Source organism: Frieseomelitta varia, unplaced genomic scaffold (genome assembly GCF_011392965.1).
Source record: "Frieseomelitta varia isolate USP_RPSP 00005682 unplaced genomic scaffold, Fvar_1.2 scaffold_508, whole genome shotgun sequence".
Lineage (NCBI taxonomy): Eukaryota > Metazoa > Arthropoda > Insecta > Hymenoptera > Apidae > Frieseomelitta > Frieseomelitta varia.
The window spans coordinates 120423-134780 of NW_025110266.1; the positions used below are offsets into that span (position 1 = coordinate 120423).

Genomic DNA, 14358 nt, shown 5'->3' on the forward strand with positions numbered 1-14358 from the left:
TGCGCCCGGCTCCAACAGAATAACCAATAGGAGCCGCGGCAGCGCCGCCATTCTATCGAGTTCGTGGCACGCCCTACAACTTCCTCCATTGTCCTTCTTTCCGGGATTCTCTGCGAGGAAGGATGGCGCAGAACAATTATTTTGGGTTTACTCACGGCGGAACGCAATATGGGTACGAAATCGATTGCATACCATAATTATTAAGTAGCTAGTGTTAAGTTTTTCGAAAATTCGTGACGGTAACTACGTTGGCGGGAGTAATAACTGTTCGTTAAAATCGGTGCACGCGAGAGCCCAGCCGGCTTGGCCGCCATTTCTTGCTGAGAGTAGAGCGTCCATCGAGCGTCTCTCCCGGGCACGGATCCGATAGAGGTCTTTTTCGTTTTGCCCGTTTCCATTTCTCATTTTATTCCTTGTGTGTAAGCAAAACCTATTGTTCTTTGAAACAGAGCGACCAGCGCAGCCGCTTATCAGACTGGTCAAGCGGGATACGCAGTAACTCCGGCGGCGACTGCCGCTACGTACACGCAACGACCCGCTGCTGCCGCGGCCACAGGTTACGAAACGTACCAAGCGGCCGCCGCTGCAGCTGCCACTGGGACTACGTACGCTGGTGAGTTGATTTCAATGACGTTTCGTATCTTCCTTTTTTCCCCTGTCACGCAAGAAAATCCACTATCTAGTGTCCTCGTGCTTGTAATTTTGAGCTTCACGAACACCTTTCTATTTACAGCTGCGAATCCTGGTACTGTGGCTCAGACATACGATTACGGTTACGGACGTGCTGCACCGGCAGCTACATACGACGCTGCTAAAACGTACTATCAGCAGCCTGCTGCGGCTGCAGCAACCTACACTACTACAGAGACACATTATCAAGCTGCGAAGCCCGCGTACAGTACAACTAGCGCGTACACAGGCACCGCGAGGCAAGCTACTACTACTGGTCAAGCAAAAACTTACCAGGCCTCGAGCACAGCTTACCAGCAATCTAACCCTACTCAAAGTGCTACTTATTCTTCGGGATATACAGCTCCTGCTACACCCGCGGCTACACCATCGACGGCTACAAATAGTAAGTTTTCATTTAGTCATATATATATATCAATGTTTTTCGCCAAGATTGAAAATCCTGTGTAAATGCCCTGCTAACGGTGACGTAGGAACTAATAACATGAAATTGATCCTCTGGCTATTCAATCGATATGTACAAATGGTATAACAGAATTCTGCCAACATTTTAAACCACAACGTGGTTTAGAAGTTAGCAGAATTTTCTGAAGTTACAAAACTGACTTTATGTAAAGATCTTTGATTATTCTACAATATATACTTGATAAATATTTCATCAAAGGAATAAAGTGTTCGTTTTGATGGGTACAAGTAGAATGGTTCCATGAATACAAGGGTTGACTCCTCCAGTCAAAGTTTGAGGTTTCAATTTCATTTCCCTTAGAAACGGCGAGTACAACGTATTCCGGCTACGACGCAGCGCTATATAGCGCTGCGACTATGTATGTAGCCCAACAGAGTGCAAACAGCAATTCGACTAACCAGAAGACTGGAGGTTGGCAGGGCTACGGACGGAAGGGATTTGGCACTGGAGGGGGAGGAATGAAGGCAATGCGACCCAAGCAGCCCCCTAAGCCTCAACAACTACACTATTGCGATGTCTGTAAGATCAGCTGTGCTGGACCACAAACGTACCGTGAGCATCTGGAGGGCCAAAAACATAAGAAGAAGGAAGCCTCTCTAAAAGTACCGCAGCAACCACCGGCACGTGGAGCAGGCAACAGTCTACGTTGCGAGCTTTGTGATGTCACTTGCACTGGAAATGATGCTTATGCTGCTCACATAAGGGGAGCTAAACATCAAAAAGTTGTTAAATTACATACTAAACTTGGAAAACCAATACCGAGCGCAGATCCAACTGTTTTGAATCCAAAACCAGCAGCAGCAGCTAAAACTACAGGAACTAAGAAGCCAACAGTAACGGCTACTCCTAAGATTAATTTCGTTGCTTGTAAGTAATCTGTTCTTTTTTCACAGATACATAGTGGTTAAGTTAGGATATGTGGTCAAATATTAGGATAGGTTATGTACAAATATTACGACAGTAAATAGACAATAAGTATGTATAATTGTAGCTGGAAATTTGGGAACTGTAAATCAGAATCAAACTGCGGAAAATAAAACGGAAGAGACTGCGGCGGAAGAAACTGTCGAAGAAGCAGCTGTTGATGAAAAAGATATTCAACCAGTTGGTCAAGAATATATAGAGGAGAACAAGTCTGAGGATGGAAAAATTATAAGCTTTAATTGTAAGCTTTGTGAATGCAGATTTAATGACCCCAATGCCAAAGATATGCACATGAAAGGAAGACGGCATAGGTTCGCTTATAAGAAGAAGGTTAATCCTGATTTAGTTGTTGATATGAAACCAAGTCTGAAACAAAGAAAAATGTTAGAAGAAAAATTACGTAGACAACAAATGCGAGATGAATACCTGCGCCGTAGAGAAGAAATAAATCAATTGGGACCTATGGGTCCAATGATGGATGAAGAAATGATGTATTGGGAAGAAAGACGACGCTATGAAGAAGAATGTGAATATTACGAGTGGTATCGACGCTATGGACGTGGACCTGGAGCTCCACCGATGCCACGTCCTTTCCCGGGACCACCACCAATGATGATGTTTCCTGGTCCTCAAAGGAGGCCAGATTCGTCAGATGACAAACATGTATTAGCTCATCATACTACCATTTATCCTAAAGAGCAGGAACTGCTGGCAGTTCAAAAAATCGTTTCTCATACTGAAAAAGCTTTGAAGTTTGTCTCTGATACATTGGCAGAAGCTGGTAATTATTATTTTTTCTTTTCTTTTTAAATTTTTTGTCATGCATTGTAGCTACAATATCTTTATAATGGCAGGTAAGAAAACAACACCACCTATTACCAATGCTACACCAACGACTCCAACCACGACTGCTCAACAACCTCAACAGCAGCAACCACAACAAAACGCAGATATGGTAAAGATTAAAGAAGATCCAGATAAAAAGAAAACGACAACACCGCAAAAAGAAGATGGCAGCGATGGTAATCTGTTTTCATTCCAAAAGGAGAAAGAAGATTCAAGGATATTGAGAGGGGTAATGCGTGTTGGCAATTTAGCAAAGGGACTTCTATTGTCTGGTGATAATCACGTTTGCCTTGTGGTTCTGTGTGCAGAAAAACCAACACGGTTAGTTGCATAAGACCATGTTTTTGTATTTAAATGTCTTATGCACAATTCATATGTACATATTCTCTTGTTTACAGATCACTGTTGAACAAAGTTGCTGAGATACTTCCAGCACAATTAAAGATTGTAGCTCCAGAAGATACTTACAATGTTGGAAAGCATCCAGAGTCAGCTGCGTTAACTGTTTCAGGAGGCAGCGTAACCGTTAGCGTAACACTCACCAGTCCTTTAATGCGCGAAACGCCTAAACCAGCTGCTGCTGCAGGTGATTTGATCGTTTTATATTTTCATAGTGGCCAAGAAAAGGATAACTGATAATTTCAGAGACTTTATAGAAAGCATCTTTTATTTTCATGCTATTTTCTTGAATAATGTGATTTATGAATTTTGTTTGTTCTTTTCATGGCCCAAAAGCTTCTTTGTAAATTCTTTTAAACAGGATGATGCAGGGGCAGCCAAGGACTTCAACGGTTGCCAGTGTATATACGCTCTAACATGCAAAATTCCTTTTCTTTTCAATACAGCCGCAATCTAGTGTGTCCACGACTGAGTATAATTTATATTTTTAAAAAAACATTAATATTAAAAACTAAGAGCGTAGATAGAAACACATTAACAACCATTTTTTAACGGAAAAGAGAGAGCGTAAACTTGATACGATTAGACGTCGCTTTTCTTCGTTTTAATTTAATTTGTAGTGGTACATTTTATAAGTTCTGTCGATAATAGTTAAGCTGGAGTCTCCATTAAGGCAGAGAATATGCTAGTACAAACGTGGACACGCTTTTGGTATGAGGAAACAACGCTGAGGCAATCTTAAAACTATGGACTTTTTGATCATGCATTAATAATTTTAAAGAGAACCCTCTATTATCGAATGCTGTACGCATAACATACAATGTGCAGTCAACTCCTTTTTCTTAACCGATGATTCTTTTGATAGTGTTACTTTAACGTTTCATTTTGAGTAACGCTGTCAATTTCAATAAGAAACATCGGTCGTTCTTTTGTAATGCGGAAAAAAGGACGTTCAGGAATAGGGGTAATGCACCATTGTCGTGTACTACATTCGATTAGGTTTATTTTTGTTTCAAATAAAATAAAAATATTTTAGGCTATGCCCTCAAGTTTAATGTACTTGAGTTAAAATATAATTTATATATAGAGGGGAAAAGTTTTGGGCATGATCAAACACTCTAAGTGTTGTCTAAGCGTGTTGTGCTTTCTTTGTTGGAATCTCAGATAATGCTGGACAGCAGCAACAGGGAGCTGCTCAACCGCAAGCAACGCCCGCGGCGCCCGCTGTGACGAAACCAGATCCACCCGATGTACTTCCCAAGGCTAAGTGTTTGGAGGCTTTAGCTGCACTCAGGCATGCCAAGTGGTTTCAGGTTTGAATCAATCAACTCTCAGTTCAAGATCTCGAATTGTCAGTGCCATTTTGTTGGCAGTAATGACTGTTTTCTGTTATGTTTTCCTAATGCGCGGAACGCGTGCAAGTTGTCCTCTCTCTCTGTCCGCAAAAAAAGAGCAGTCTTAGAACTTCCAGCCTTGTGACAATTTTATTTTTATTACTATCTATCTTCTTGTTGATATGATTTTGTCTGAAACGTTTATTTGATTACGTTTGCTGTTTCAGTTTGGTAGGTTTGCCAATCCACTTTATATACATCAATATTATATTTCGCAAGAATTGTCGAAGATCTTTGCCAAAGCAATTGTTGTTTGCAATTTATAATTTATGCATTAGTTACTATAAGTGGATGGTAATGGCAACATTTTACTATTGGCAGATTTTGATTAAAAGAAAAAGAAAATCAAAAAGGAAGAAATATATGTATAGCATTTCAAAAACAGAATGCATCGAACGTGCGATCAGATAGTTTCAGACAAGAAGTCTAAGCATTATGTAAGTGTGAATTGTAGCATTTAATATATTAATGCACGTCAAAAGCATTTACATTTGCTTTACTTCAAATCATCAACATCCAGAATAATAGGAAACTGTTTATAGAAAATCGTGTTAAAACTACGTAATTTTTCTTCAAAAGATGTAGTTTTATTTGTTTTGTTTATAATGCACTAAACTGTTTTACGATGCTTATGATCAAGCTTATTCATTATTCTGGATTAATGTTAACGTATTGTAGCCTAGACTGAGTCTGTTCTAGGTCTGTCTTAGAAGTCTTTGAAGTTAGTGTATTTCTCTTTATAAATATGTACTTTATTTCATACTTTCTACGTGATGTGCTTTGTAAGCACTGTTAAATATTGAAAGACAGACAAGCACAAACACACAGTGGTGTCATAAGTATATCGGGTGTTTTTCAATTATAAGTTTAATAGTTATATTTGGCAGTTCGACAAGTGTACAGTTTTTCTGATACGTTGCACTTTTTTTTAAATATTATGTTAGGCATTAATTGTTCAGGAAATACTTAATAAACACCCGATAATTTTGATATGGGCTAATATCTAGGAGCTATAGGCACGAGGCTGGGAGGATAGCTAAAGCCCACACAAAGCAAATTAAAAGTAGTTTAGGACGTCGCATCTCTAGGAAACTCAGAGACTTTGACGTGTGTATAAAGTTGTATGTACTAAAGTATTAATCATATTTAACAGGCTAGAGCAACTTCACTGCAGAGCTGTGTTATGGTCATTCGCATAATGCGTGATCTTTGTAACCGTGTACCCACTTGGGGACCATTAAACCCATGGGTTAGTATGGAACAATTTTTTTTATAATGCAAATACGATAATTTAATTAAACAAGTACAAATAAAACGAAATGTCGTAATAATGATACTTTAAAAACTAAATAGTAGTAGTATTAAATAATGACCAAAAGTTCTATTCATTTCACACAAGGCAGAATTTTTAGTATAAATTCTTCCTTGCACTCTGGCAAGTTTCAGTCCCAATTTGCAGCCAGAATATAAGAAATAAATAGAAACAAACAGATGTTTAATCTTTTTTTAGGCACTAGAATTGTTAACTGAAAAAGTGATAAGCACCGCTGGAGGACCTCTCAGTCCAGGTGAAGCTTTAAGAAGACTTCTAGAATGTGTCGCTGGAGGAATATTACTTCCAGGAAGTCCAGGTATGCATCAGTAATATATTATTACTGATTTACTGTATATAACTAATGGTTAACTACTGATTATATTCTAAAACAAAATGATGATCCAGATGACGAGACTGAGCATATTGTGAAATCCATGGTAGATTCTAAGATCGAGTATTTCGATCTTTTTATCTCGATGGAAATTTCGCAGTATTGCGTAGATGATTGGCAATCTGATTTTTATTATATATATTTTTAAAATTCGGTACTGTTTGTATGAAATTATATAATGATTATAAATAATATTCTTCTATAGGATTATCTGATCCATGCGAGAAAGAACCAGTTGATGCAATAGGCAATATGACAGCTCAACAAAGAGAAGATATAACTGCTTCAGCGCAACATGCTTTACGATTGGTTGCATTTCGTCAAATTCATAAAGTTTTGGGCATGGAACAACTTCCGCCACCTAAATATAAGGGCCGATATGCTAGAAAACGAAGACGCGACAACAGTAACGGAGAAGGAACAGATAGTGAGGCTTCAAAGAAAGATAAAAAAACAGAGGAGATCAAAATGGAGACTGACTCCAAGTAGATCTACCAAAATATTCGCTTTATCGGTTTACTCATAACTTATATAGTATAAGAAACAAATTTTTCTCGTGTCAATTGCTTGTTCAATGAGATATGAGTTTCTATACTGGAAAGATATCAAAATTTAAAGCAAGACTAATGATCTATTAATATGGTATTATAATTATTTGAAATGTGGAAATCTCCTTTTGGACAATGGCGCATCGTTTTAATTCTCAATCGTGACTTTAATGGCGATAGAAACTATTGGGTCAGATTACGTCATTATACCTTGACTTTGTTTTTGGATGTATAATAATATCATCGAGTTATCACGTTTCTATTAGTACTAAGTTTAATCTTTTAATGACAAAAAATTGTGCACTGCTCCATTTAAATAGAAACGTAAATGTAAATGAGCAGTTCAATTCTTTTAGCAAGTTCTAAATTCCTTTAAAATAACAAATGCAATATTTCAGATTCCATTTATTAAATTCATTTTATGTAAACATTAGTTTTTTTGTGTTATTATAAAAATAAAAAAGAATGTTACTTTAAGAACCGTTTGCAAATATTTCATTGGGCATTTAAATTTAAACTAGATCTTTCCTAAACAGGCAATTGGTACGATTAGTTCCAGCACTAGGATTTTGTCAAAGAAAATGATGAATGCGTTAATTAGTTTTGAATTACTTATTTAGCTATATTTCACAGTCATGACGTATGGCAAAGACGTTTAAAGGGTTATGAACACAAAAGGGTCATGAACACATTTATAAGTTTTGAAAAGTTAAGAGTAGGTTAGTTTGTATTGAGAATTCGTGTGTAAGTTGTGTGTGTAGTCGTAAAGAAGTGCAGAATGCTTCTCTGCATTAAACAACTCCTAACACCCTATGTTCATATCGCGTGTACTAAATTCACGCAGAAGATTCCAAGAAAGCAGAGTTGAAAATCAATTATTAAAATAGACTTTGTTGTCTAATGAGGGTTATGTACACGTATCAAGAATTCCTAATATTTTGCTGTAGTTTGTTTAAAAATTTCACCGGAAGTCAAATACTATCTCAAAATGTTCATATTTAATAAATTTTTTTCTGATATAGTGTATGAATCTTCTGTTGTACACATGCAAATCCTCTTTGAATAAATTGAACATGCATGAGATAAGAATAAGGTTTTCTTCACTTCCATATTCCTTTGCATTTTATAGTATTGTGTAAGAACTTTTATAAATAAGATGAGCATCGTCGTCTAACAAGAAGGCCACACACACAATAGTACTTCGATTGTATGATTATAATTATTAGCTAATTTTTTACAGAAAAACACTTGACATACAAAGAAAGTTAATTTATTTTTGGATGGCACTGAATAGAACTGAGACTGATATTGTATTAATTTTTTAAATAAAACTGGTAAAATATAGAGAATAAAATTAAAGGAAATGTAACATTTAATTTAAGAAGATAATTTGTATAAGTTATGAACATAATTTCATAACATTCATTCTGTTTGGTGCAACTAGTCTTTACAAATAAGTGTGTTTAACAGTAATTAAATTCCATAACTTCGATTTTTTCCCCTCTTATCATCGTAATTATTTTTGGTCAGACTGAGCTGATGTTTTAAATCAATGTCAAATTCAGCATTAAGCCATTTATATTTTTCCTGTTTTACAGTATTAATTAAAGTATACTTGTATATATTTAAATTATATGAGAGACATGTGTATCTTTAATTTATTATTATTTTCTAAACCAAATATTAATGTAACGTAATGCGCAATACTACAGATGTATTACAAAGAAAATTCACAAACATTTTTTACATTCAGTATTTTAAATCTATAAAAACGTGTGTGCAGAGCCTTTATGAAATTTCAAATATAAATAATGCATATTATCATTTTTAGTATTGAGAATTTAAAAACATACTGAAATTAAGGTGAGAGTTACGTTATATGTATTTTATATATATATATATAAAAGATCATATTAAACGTTCGCTGTGCCATTCTAATTATACTTTACTTTTAAGAACAATTGCGATTTATTTCATATGAGAAAAGCAGTTTCAGTTTTACTATAAACACATTTCGATAATAAAAAGGTAAATATTTACATTATTCTTAGAGTTTTAATCTAAATGTCTGCGTGAGCTTCTCGTTTCTTTCTTTATACTGATTTGTTGTAATCATTGATAAATTATGTAGTTAATTAAAATTGATGTTAATGACGAACTATTAAACTAACATTGTAAATAGTTATCGTAAGTAAACGCTTGTTTTTGAAATTGTCATGTATTTCATGTAAAACAATCATATAAACAAAATTTTAATCTATTATAGTCATGATCCATCTAATTGCTTTTTTTACTCAGGTGTCGGTATCAACAATTGAAAGAGATTAAAATACTGTTTTTATTCAACTTCGCTAAAAATATTTGGTAAGTATCAATGGAATTATTTTGAAAGTAATTAATTATATAATTTTGACACTAAATTATATAACTTATTTTAGTGCCTAATTTTAAATACAATTTAAATACTTCTCGACTATAGTAGTACGTCAGTTTTTTTGCAAAATATATTCTAATTTTCATTAATTCCAAGATTGTTACATCAGTTTTGTACTGAGACGTTGGATGATTCTAGAATTGATATCGTCAGCATGAGTAATAGATTGTTTTGTGTTATAATTTTTATGATTTGAATATTTCTAAATCTGTTTCGTGTAAAAAATAAAAATCAATTTATATTGCTTGATAATGTGTTCAAAATCCTGAGAATAATTTATATGTGGCACGTACGTACGATTTGTGAAATATTTGTTCGTAAAATTAGATCATATATAAATGTAAATCGTACGACAAATTTACTGGAAAATACGTTTCGTAAAACAATGAATCATCATTTTTCTTTGTTTAATAATTTCTCTGTGCGCCCTCTAACTGTATATATAATTATCATAATGTGACAGCTCAAAAAAAAAAGATATAATTAAAAATTCTGGTTTGAGGAACATACTATTTCAAAAGTAATAATGTGCCATAAATGGTTTTGTAGACATCGATAAAATTTGACACAATAATAGCCTTTGTCTCTGAAACCAATTGGACAAAGCAACGTCAGAGATTTGATGATGTTAACGGAATATAATCCAATAAGCATCTTTTTACAGATCGTCAAACATGTTTGCGCATGATCAGTAACACACTATCCCTACCATAAAAGGAACGCTTGCCCTGTACTGACGCAGTTATAGCAAGATATTCAGAGCATCAGAAAGAAGGCTTCTCGAGTACCAATTGAAATTTCTGCTGGGTCACAAATTACATCCACAGAAGGTAAGAATTTTCATACAATGGGTTAATTATCTCTATTTTGAACTTTTTCAATATAAATTGGTAATCCCAGATTCTTGAATTAACTCAAAATTGGACTGTTGGATTAGTTCATTTCTATTTCTCTTTGGTTCCAAATTTGTATGTAATTATAAGTACTTGAGTCGTTAAATACGTTCTTTTGACGAAAATAATAATGCGATCTAATATCATATAATAATATAGGTCGTGAAGGTGTCAATCACAGATGTGAAATTTCAAGTTCATTTCTAAAAGAATTTCGAAAGATCATATTTTCTATATATATATATATTTAAAGCATATATTGTATCTGAAGCACGCAATAGTAAAATTTTTATTTAACTAATTGACTGCTAAGTAAAATCCAACATTTTGAAGAACGTTAGTCAGCGCTTTTGCTGCGTAGTAACAGAAGACAAAATGGCGATTATTGATTCTCCAAAACGATAACGTCTGGTGACGTTATGTGCGTCAACTGTTATATTAGTGAATAATATGCAAAAAAATAAGTAATTAATGTACAAAAATAATTCTCAATTTCAACTCTCACACATAGCACATTATTTTGTTAATAAATATGCATATTGCATCAGCCAATTAATTGCATAAATTATTTTATTTTTTCAAGAGAAAATCATGCAGATCTTCGTCAAAACATTGACAGGCAAAACGATAACCTTGGAGGTTGAAGCATCAGATACAATTGAAAACGTAAAAGCAAAAATTCAAGACAAGGAAGGAATTCCTCCAGATCAACAAAGATTGATATTTGCTGGAAAGCAACTAGAAGACGGACGCACACTTTCCGACTATAACATTCAAAAAGAGTCGACTCTCCATCTTGTACTTCGACTTCGTGGCGGTATGCAAATTTTCGTCAAGACCCTCACAGGTAAAACCATTACGCTTGAAGTTGAGGCTTCTGACACAATTGAGAATGTTAAGGCCAAGATTCAGGATAAAGAAGGCATTCCGCCAGATCAGCAGAGATTGATTTTTGCTGGAAAACAACTCGAAGACGGACGTACTTTATCTGACTATAACATTCAAAAAGAATCAACTTTACACCTTGTACTACGTCTTCGTGGTGGAATGCAAATTTTTGTCAAGACTCTCACTGGTAAAACAATTACTCTCGAAGTTGAGGCTTCTGACACAATTGAGAATGTTAAGGCCAAGATTCAGGATAAAGAAGGCATTCCGCCAGATCAGCAGAGATTGATTTTTGCTGGAAAACAACTCGAAGACGGACGTACTTTATCTGACTATAACATTCAAAAAGAATCAACTTTACACCTTGTACTACGTCTTCGTGGTGGAATGCAAATTTTTGTCAAGACTCTCACTGGTAAAACAATTACTCTCGAAGTTGAGGCCTCTGACACAATTGAGAATGTTAAAGCCAAGATTCAGGATAAAGAAGGCATTCCGCCAGATCAGCAGAGATTGATTTTTGCTGGAAAGCAACTAGAAGACGGACGCACACTTTCCGACTATAACATTCAAAAAGAGTCGACTCTCCATCTTGTACTTCGACTTCGTGGCGGTATGCAAATTTTCGTCAAGACCCTCACAGGTAAAACCATTACGCTTGAAGTTGAGGCTTCTGACACAATTGAGAATGTTAAGGCCAAGATTCAGGATAAAGAAGGCATTCCGCCAGATCAGCAGAGATTGATTTTTGCTGGAAAACAACTCGAAGACGGACGTACTTTATCTGACTATAACATTCAAAAAGAATCAACTTTACACCTTGTACTACGTCTTCGTGGTGGAATGCAAATTTTTGTCAAGACTCTCACTGGTAAAACAATTACTCTCGAAGTTGAGGCCTCTGACACAATTGAAAATGTTAAAGCTAAAATTCAGGATAAAGAAGGCATTCCACCAGATCAGCAGAGATTGATTTTTGCTGGAAAGCAACTTGAAGACGGACGCACACTTTCCGACTATAACATTCAAAAAGAATCAACTCTGCATCTTGTACTTCGACTTCGTGGCGGTATGCAAATTTTCGTCAAGACTCTCACAGGTAAAACAATTACTCTTGAAGTTGAGGCCTCCGATACTATTGAAAACGTTAAAGCCAAAATTCAGGATAAAGAAGGCATTCCACCAGATCAGCAGAGGTTGATCTTCGCCGGCAAACAGTTGGAAGATGGACGTACCTTATCTGACTACAATATTCAAAAAGAATCAACGCTTCATCTTGTACTTCGTCTCCGTGGTGGTATGCAAATTTTTGTAAAAACCCTTACTGGAAAGACTATTACTTTGGAGGTTGAAGCGTCTGATACCATTGAAAATGTCAAAGCAAAAATTCAGGATAAAGAGGGAATTCCTCCAGACCAGCAAAGATTGATCTTCGCCGGCAAACAGTTGGAAGATGGACGTACACTTTCTGATTATAATATTCAAAAGGAGTCAACTCTACATCTTGTTCTGCGTTTGCGAGGAGGAATGCAAATTTTCGTCAAGACCCTCACAGGTAAAACCATTACGCTTGAAGTTGAGGCTTCTGACACAATTGAGAATGTTAAGGCCAAGATTCAGGATAAAGAAGGCATTCCACCAGATCAGCAGAGGTTGATCTTCGCCGGCAAACAGTTGGAAGATGGACGTACCTTATCTGACTACAATATTCAAAAAGAATCAACGCTTCATCTTGTACTTCGTCTCCGTGGTGGTATGCAAATTTTTGTAAAAACTCTTACTGGAAAGACTATTACTTTGGAGGTTGAAGCGTCTGATACCATTGAAAATGTCAAAGCAAAAATTCAGGATAAGGAGGGTATTCCTCCAGACCAGCAAAGATTGATCTTCGCCGGCAAACAGTTGGAAGATGGACGAACACTTTCTGATTATAATATTCAAAAGGAGTCAACTCTACATCTTGTTCTGCGTTTGCGAGGAGGAATGCAAATTTTCGTCAAGACCCTTACAGGTAAAACCATTACGCTTGAAGTTGAGGCTTCTGACACAATTGAGAATGTTAAGGCCAAGATTCAGGATAAAGAAGGCATTCCACCAGATCAGCAGAGGTTGATCTTCGCCGGCAAACAGTTGGAAGATGGACGTACCTTATCTGACTACAATATTCAAAAAGAATCAACTCTGCATCTTGTTCTTCGTTTGCGGGGAGGAATGCAGATTTTCGTCAAGACCCTCACAGGTAAAACCATTACCCTTGAAGTTGAGGCCTCTGACACAATTGAGAACGTCAAAGCCAAAATTCAGGATAAAGAAGGTATTCCACCAGATCAACAGAGATTGATTTTTGCTGGAAAACAATTGGAGGATGATCGTACATTGTCTGATTATAATATCCAGAAGGAGTCAACTCTTCATCTTGTTCTTCGTTTGAGAGGAGGAATGCAAATTTTCGTTAAAACTCTCACAGGTAAAACCATTACCCTTGAAGTCGAAGCTTCAGATACTATTGAAAATGTCAAAGCCAAAATTCAAGACAAAGAAGGAATTCCTCCAGACCAACAGAGATTGATTTTCGCTGGCAAGCAATTAGAAGACGGACGCACACTTTCCGATTATAATATTCAAAAAGAATCGACTCTTCACCTTGTACTTCGTCTCCGAGGTGGTCAATGATTCCATACATCTATTGATCTCGTTTTAATAAGAAAAACGATATCTACTAAATAGAAATAAATTTTTTTACTTTTATTCGTACTAGCTGCCGAAATAATAAATATATATATATATAATTCTGTTATTGATGTACCCTGATGGCAAATAAAGTAAATAATTTCTGTTTCCTTTTTGTAATTTTCTTTATAGATTAATATTCTTGTAATTTATTTAATAATTAAATTTCTCTTATTTAATATTCTTGTAATTTATGCATATGTAAATAATATATAAATAGATATAATATATAAATATAATAATATTATATAGACGAGTGAAATTTTTTGTATGTAATTAAATTTGTTATTATCCAAAATTTAGCTACCAGTTATATTGTTGGATTGAAAAAGTTAGGAAAAAGTATTATATTCTTTAACCCGGGATTACTCACCTGGGGGTCTAGCGCAGGTACATCCCGGCGACTAGACCCTCACGTGGCTAATCCCGGGTTAACATTG

At 35.6% G+C, this 14358-nt stretch overlaps 2 protein-coding genes across 9 annotated transcripts; both read left to right on the top strand.

The window, feature by feature from the left end:
- The first annotated feature begins 15 nt into the window (after window positions 1-15).
- On the top strand, window positions 16-8062 carry LOC122533219 (zinc finger RNA-binding protein). Of its 3 annotated transcripts, XR_006307659.1 has the most exons (12): window positions 16-172; window positions 450-613; window positions 734-1075; window positions 1457-2023; window positions 2148-2861; window positions 2935-3247; window positions 3325-3512; window positions 4490-4638; window positions 5873-5968; window positions 6230-6350; window positions 6631-7008; window positions 7240-8062. XR_006307659.1 is itself a non-coding variant. In XM_043662711.1 (11 exons), exons 1-11 carry the CDS (start codon window positions 123-125, stop codon window positions 6912-6914), a joined length of 2988 nt encoding a protein of 995 aa, XP_043518646.1. In that variant the 5' UTR covers window positions 16-122; the 3' UTR covers window positions 6915-8062. The 3 variants fall into 3 exon arrangements, 2 of the variants coding, with proteins under 2 accessions (XP_043518646.1, XP_043518647.1); XM_043662711.1 differs by having other exon boundaries at window positions 6631-8062; XM_043662712.1 differs by having other exon boundaries at window positions 1568-2023; window positions 6631-8062.
- A 2065-nt stretch (window positions 8063-10127) lies between these two features.
- On the top strand, window positions 10128-14028 carry LOC122533220 (polyubiquitin-A). 6 transcript variants are annotated; one of them, XM_043662717.1, is made up of 3 exons: window positions 10128-10237; window positions 10884-13502; window positions 13731-14028. In XM_043662717.1, exons 2-3 carry the CDS (start codon window positions 10892-10894, stop codon window positions 13859-13861), a joined length of 2742 nt encoding a protein of 913 aa, XP_043518652.1. In that variant the 5' UTR covers window positions 10128-10237; window positions 10884-10891; the 3' UTR covers window positions 13862-14028. The 6 variants fall into 6 exon arrangements, with proteins under 6 accessions (XP_043518652.1, XP_043518650.1, XP_043518649.1 ...); XM_043662715.1 differs by having other exon boundaries at window positions 10884-12840; window positions 13069-14028; XM_043662714.1 differs by having other exon boundaries at window positions 10884-12384; window positions 12613-14028.
- Window positions 14029-14358: the final 330 nt, after the last annotated feature.

Excerpts from the sequence above, each read along its gene's own strand:
- LOC122533219 (XM_043662711.1), top strand. The coding sequence starts at position 123 with ATGGCGCAGAACAATTATTTTGGGTTTACTCACGGCGGAACGCAATAT. Across the intron at positions 1,076-1,456 it reads ACCATCGACGGCTACAAATA|AAACGGCGAGTACAACGTAT; the intron begins GTAAGTTTTCAT and ends CATTTCCCTTAG. Across the intron at positions 4,639-5,872 it reads GGCATGCCAAGTGGTTTCAG|GCTAGAGCAACTTCACTGCA; the intron begins GTTTGAATCAAT and ends CATATTTAACAG.
- LOC122533220 (XM_043662713.1), top strand. The coding sequence starts at position 10,892 with ATGCAGATCTTCGTCAAAACATTGACAGGCAAAACGATAACCTTGGAG.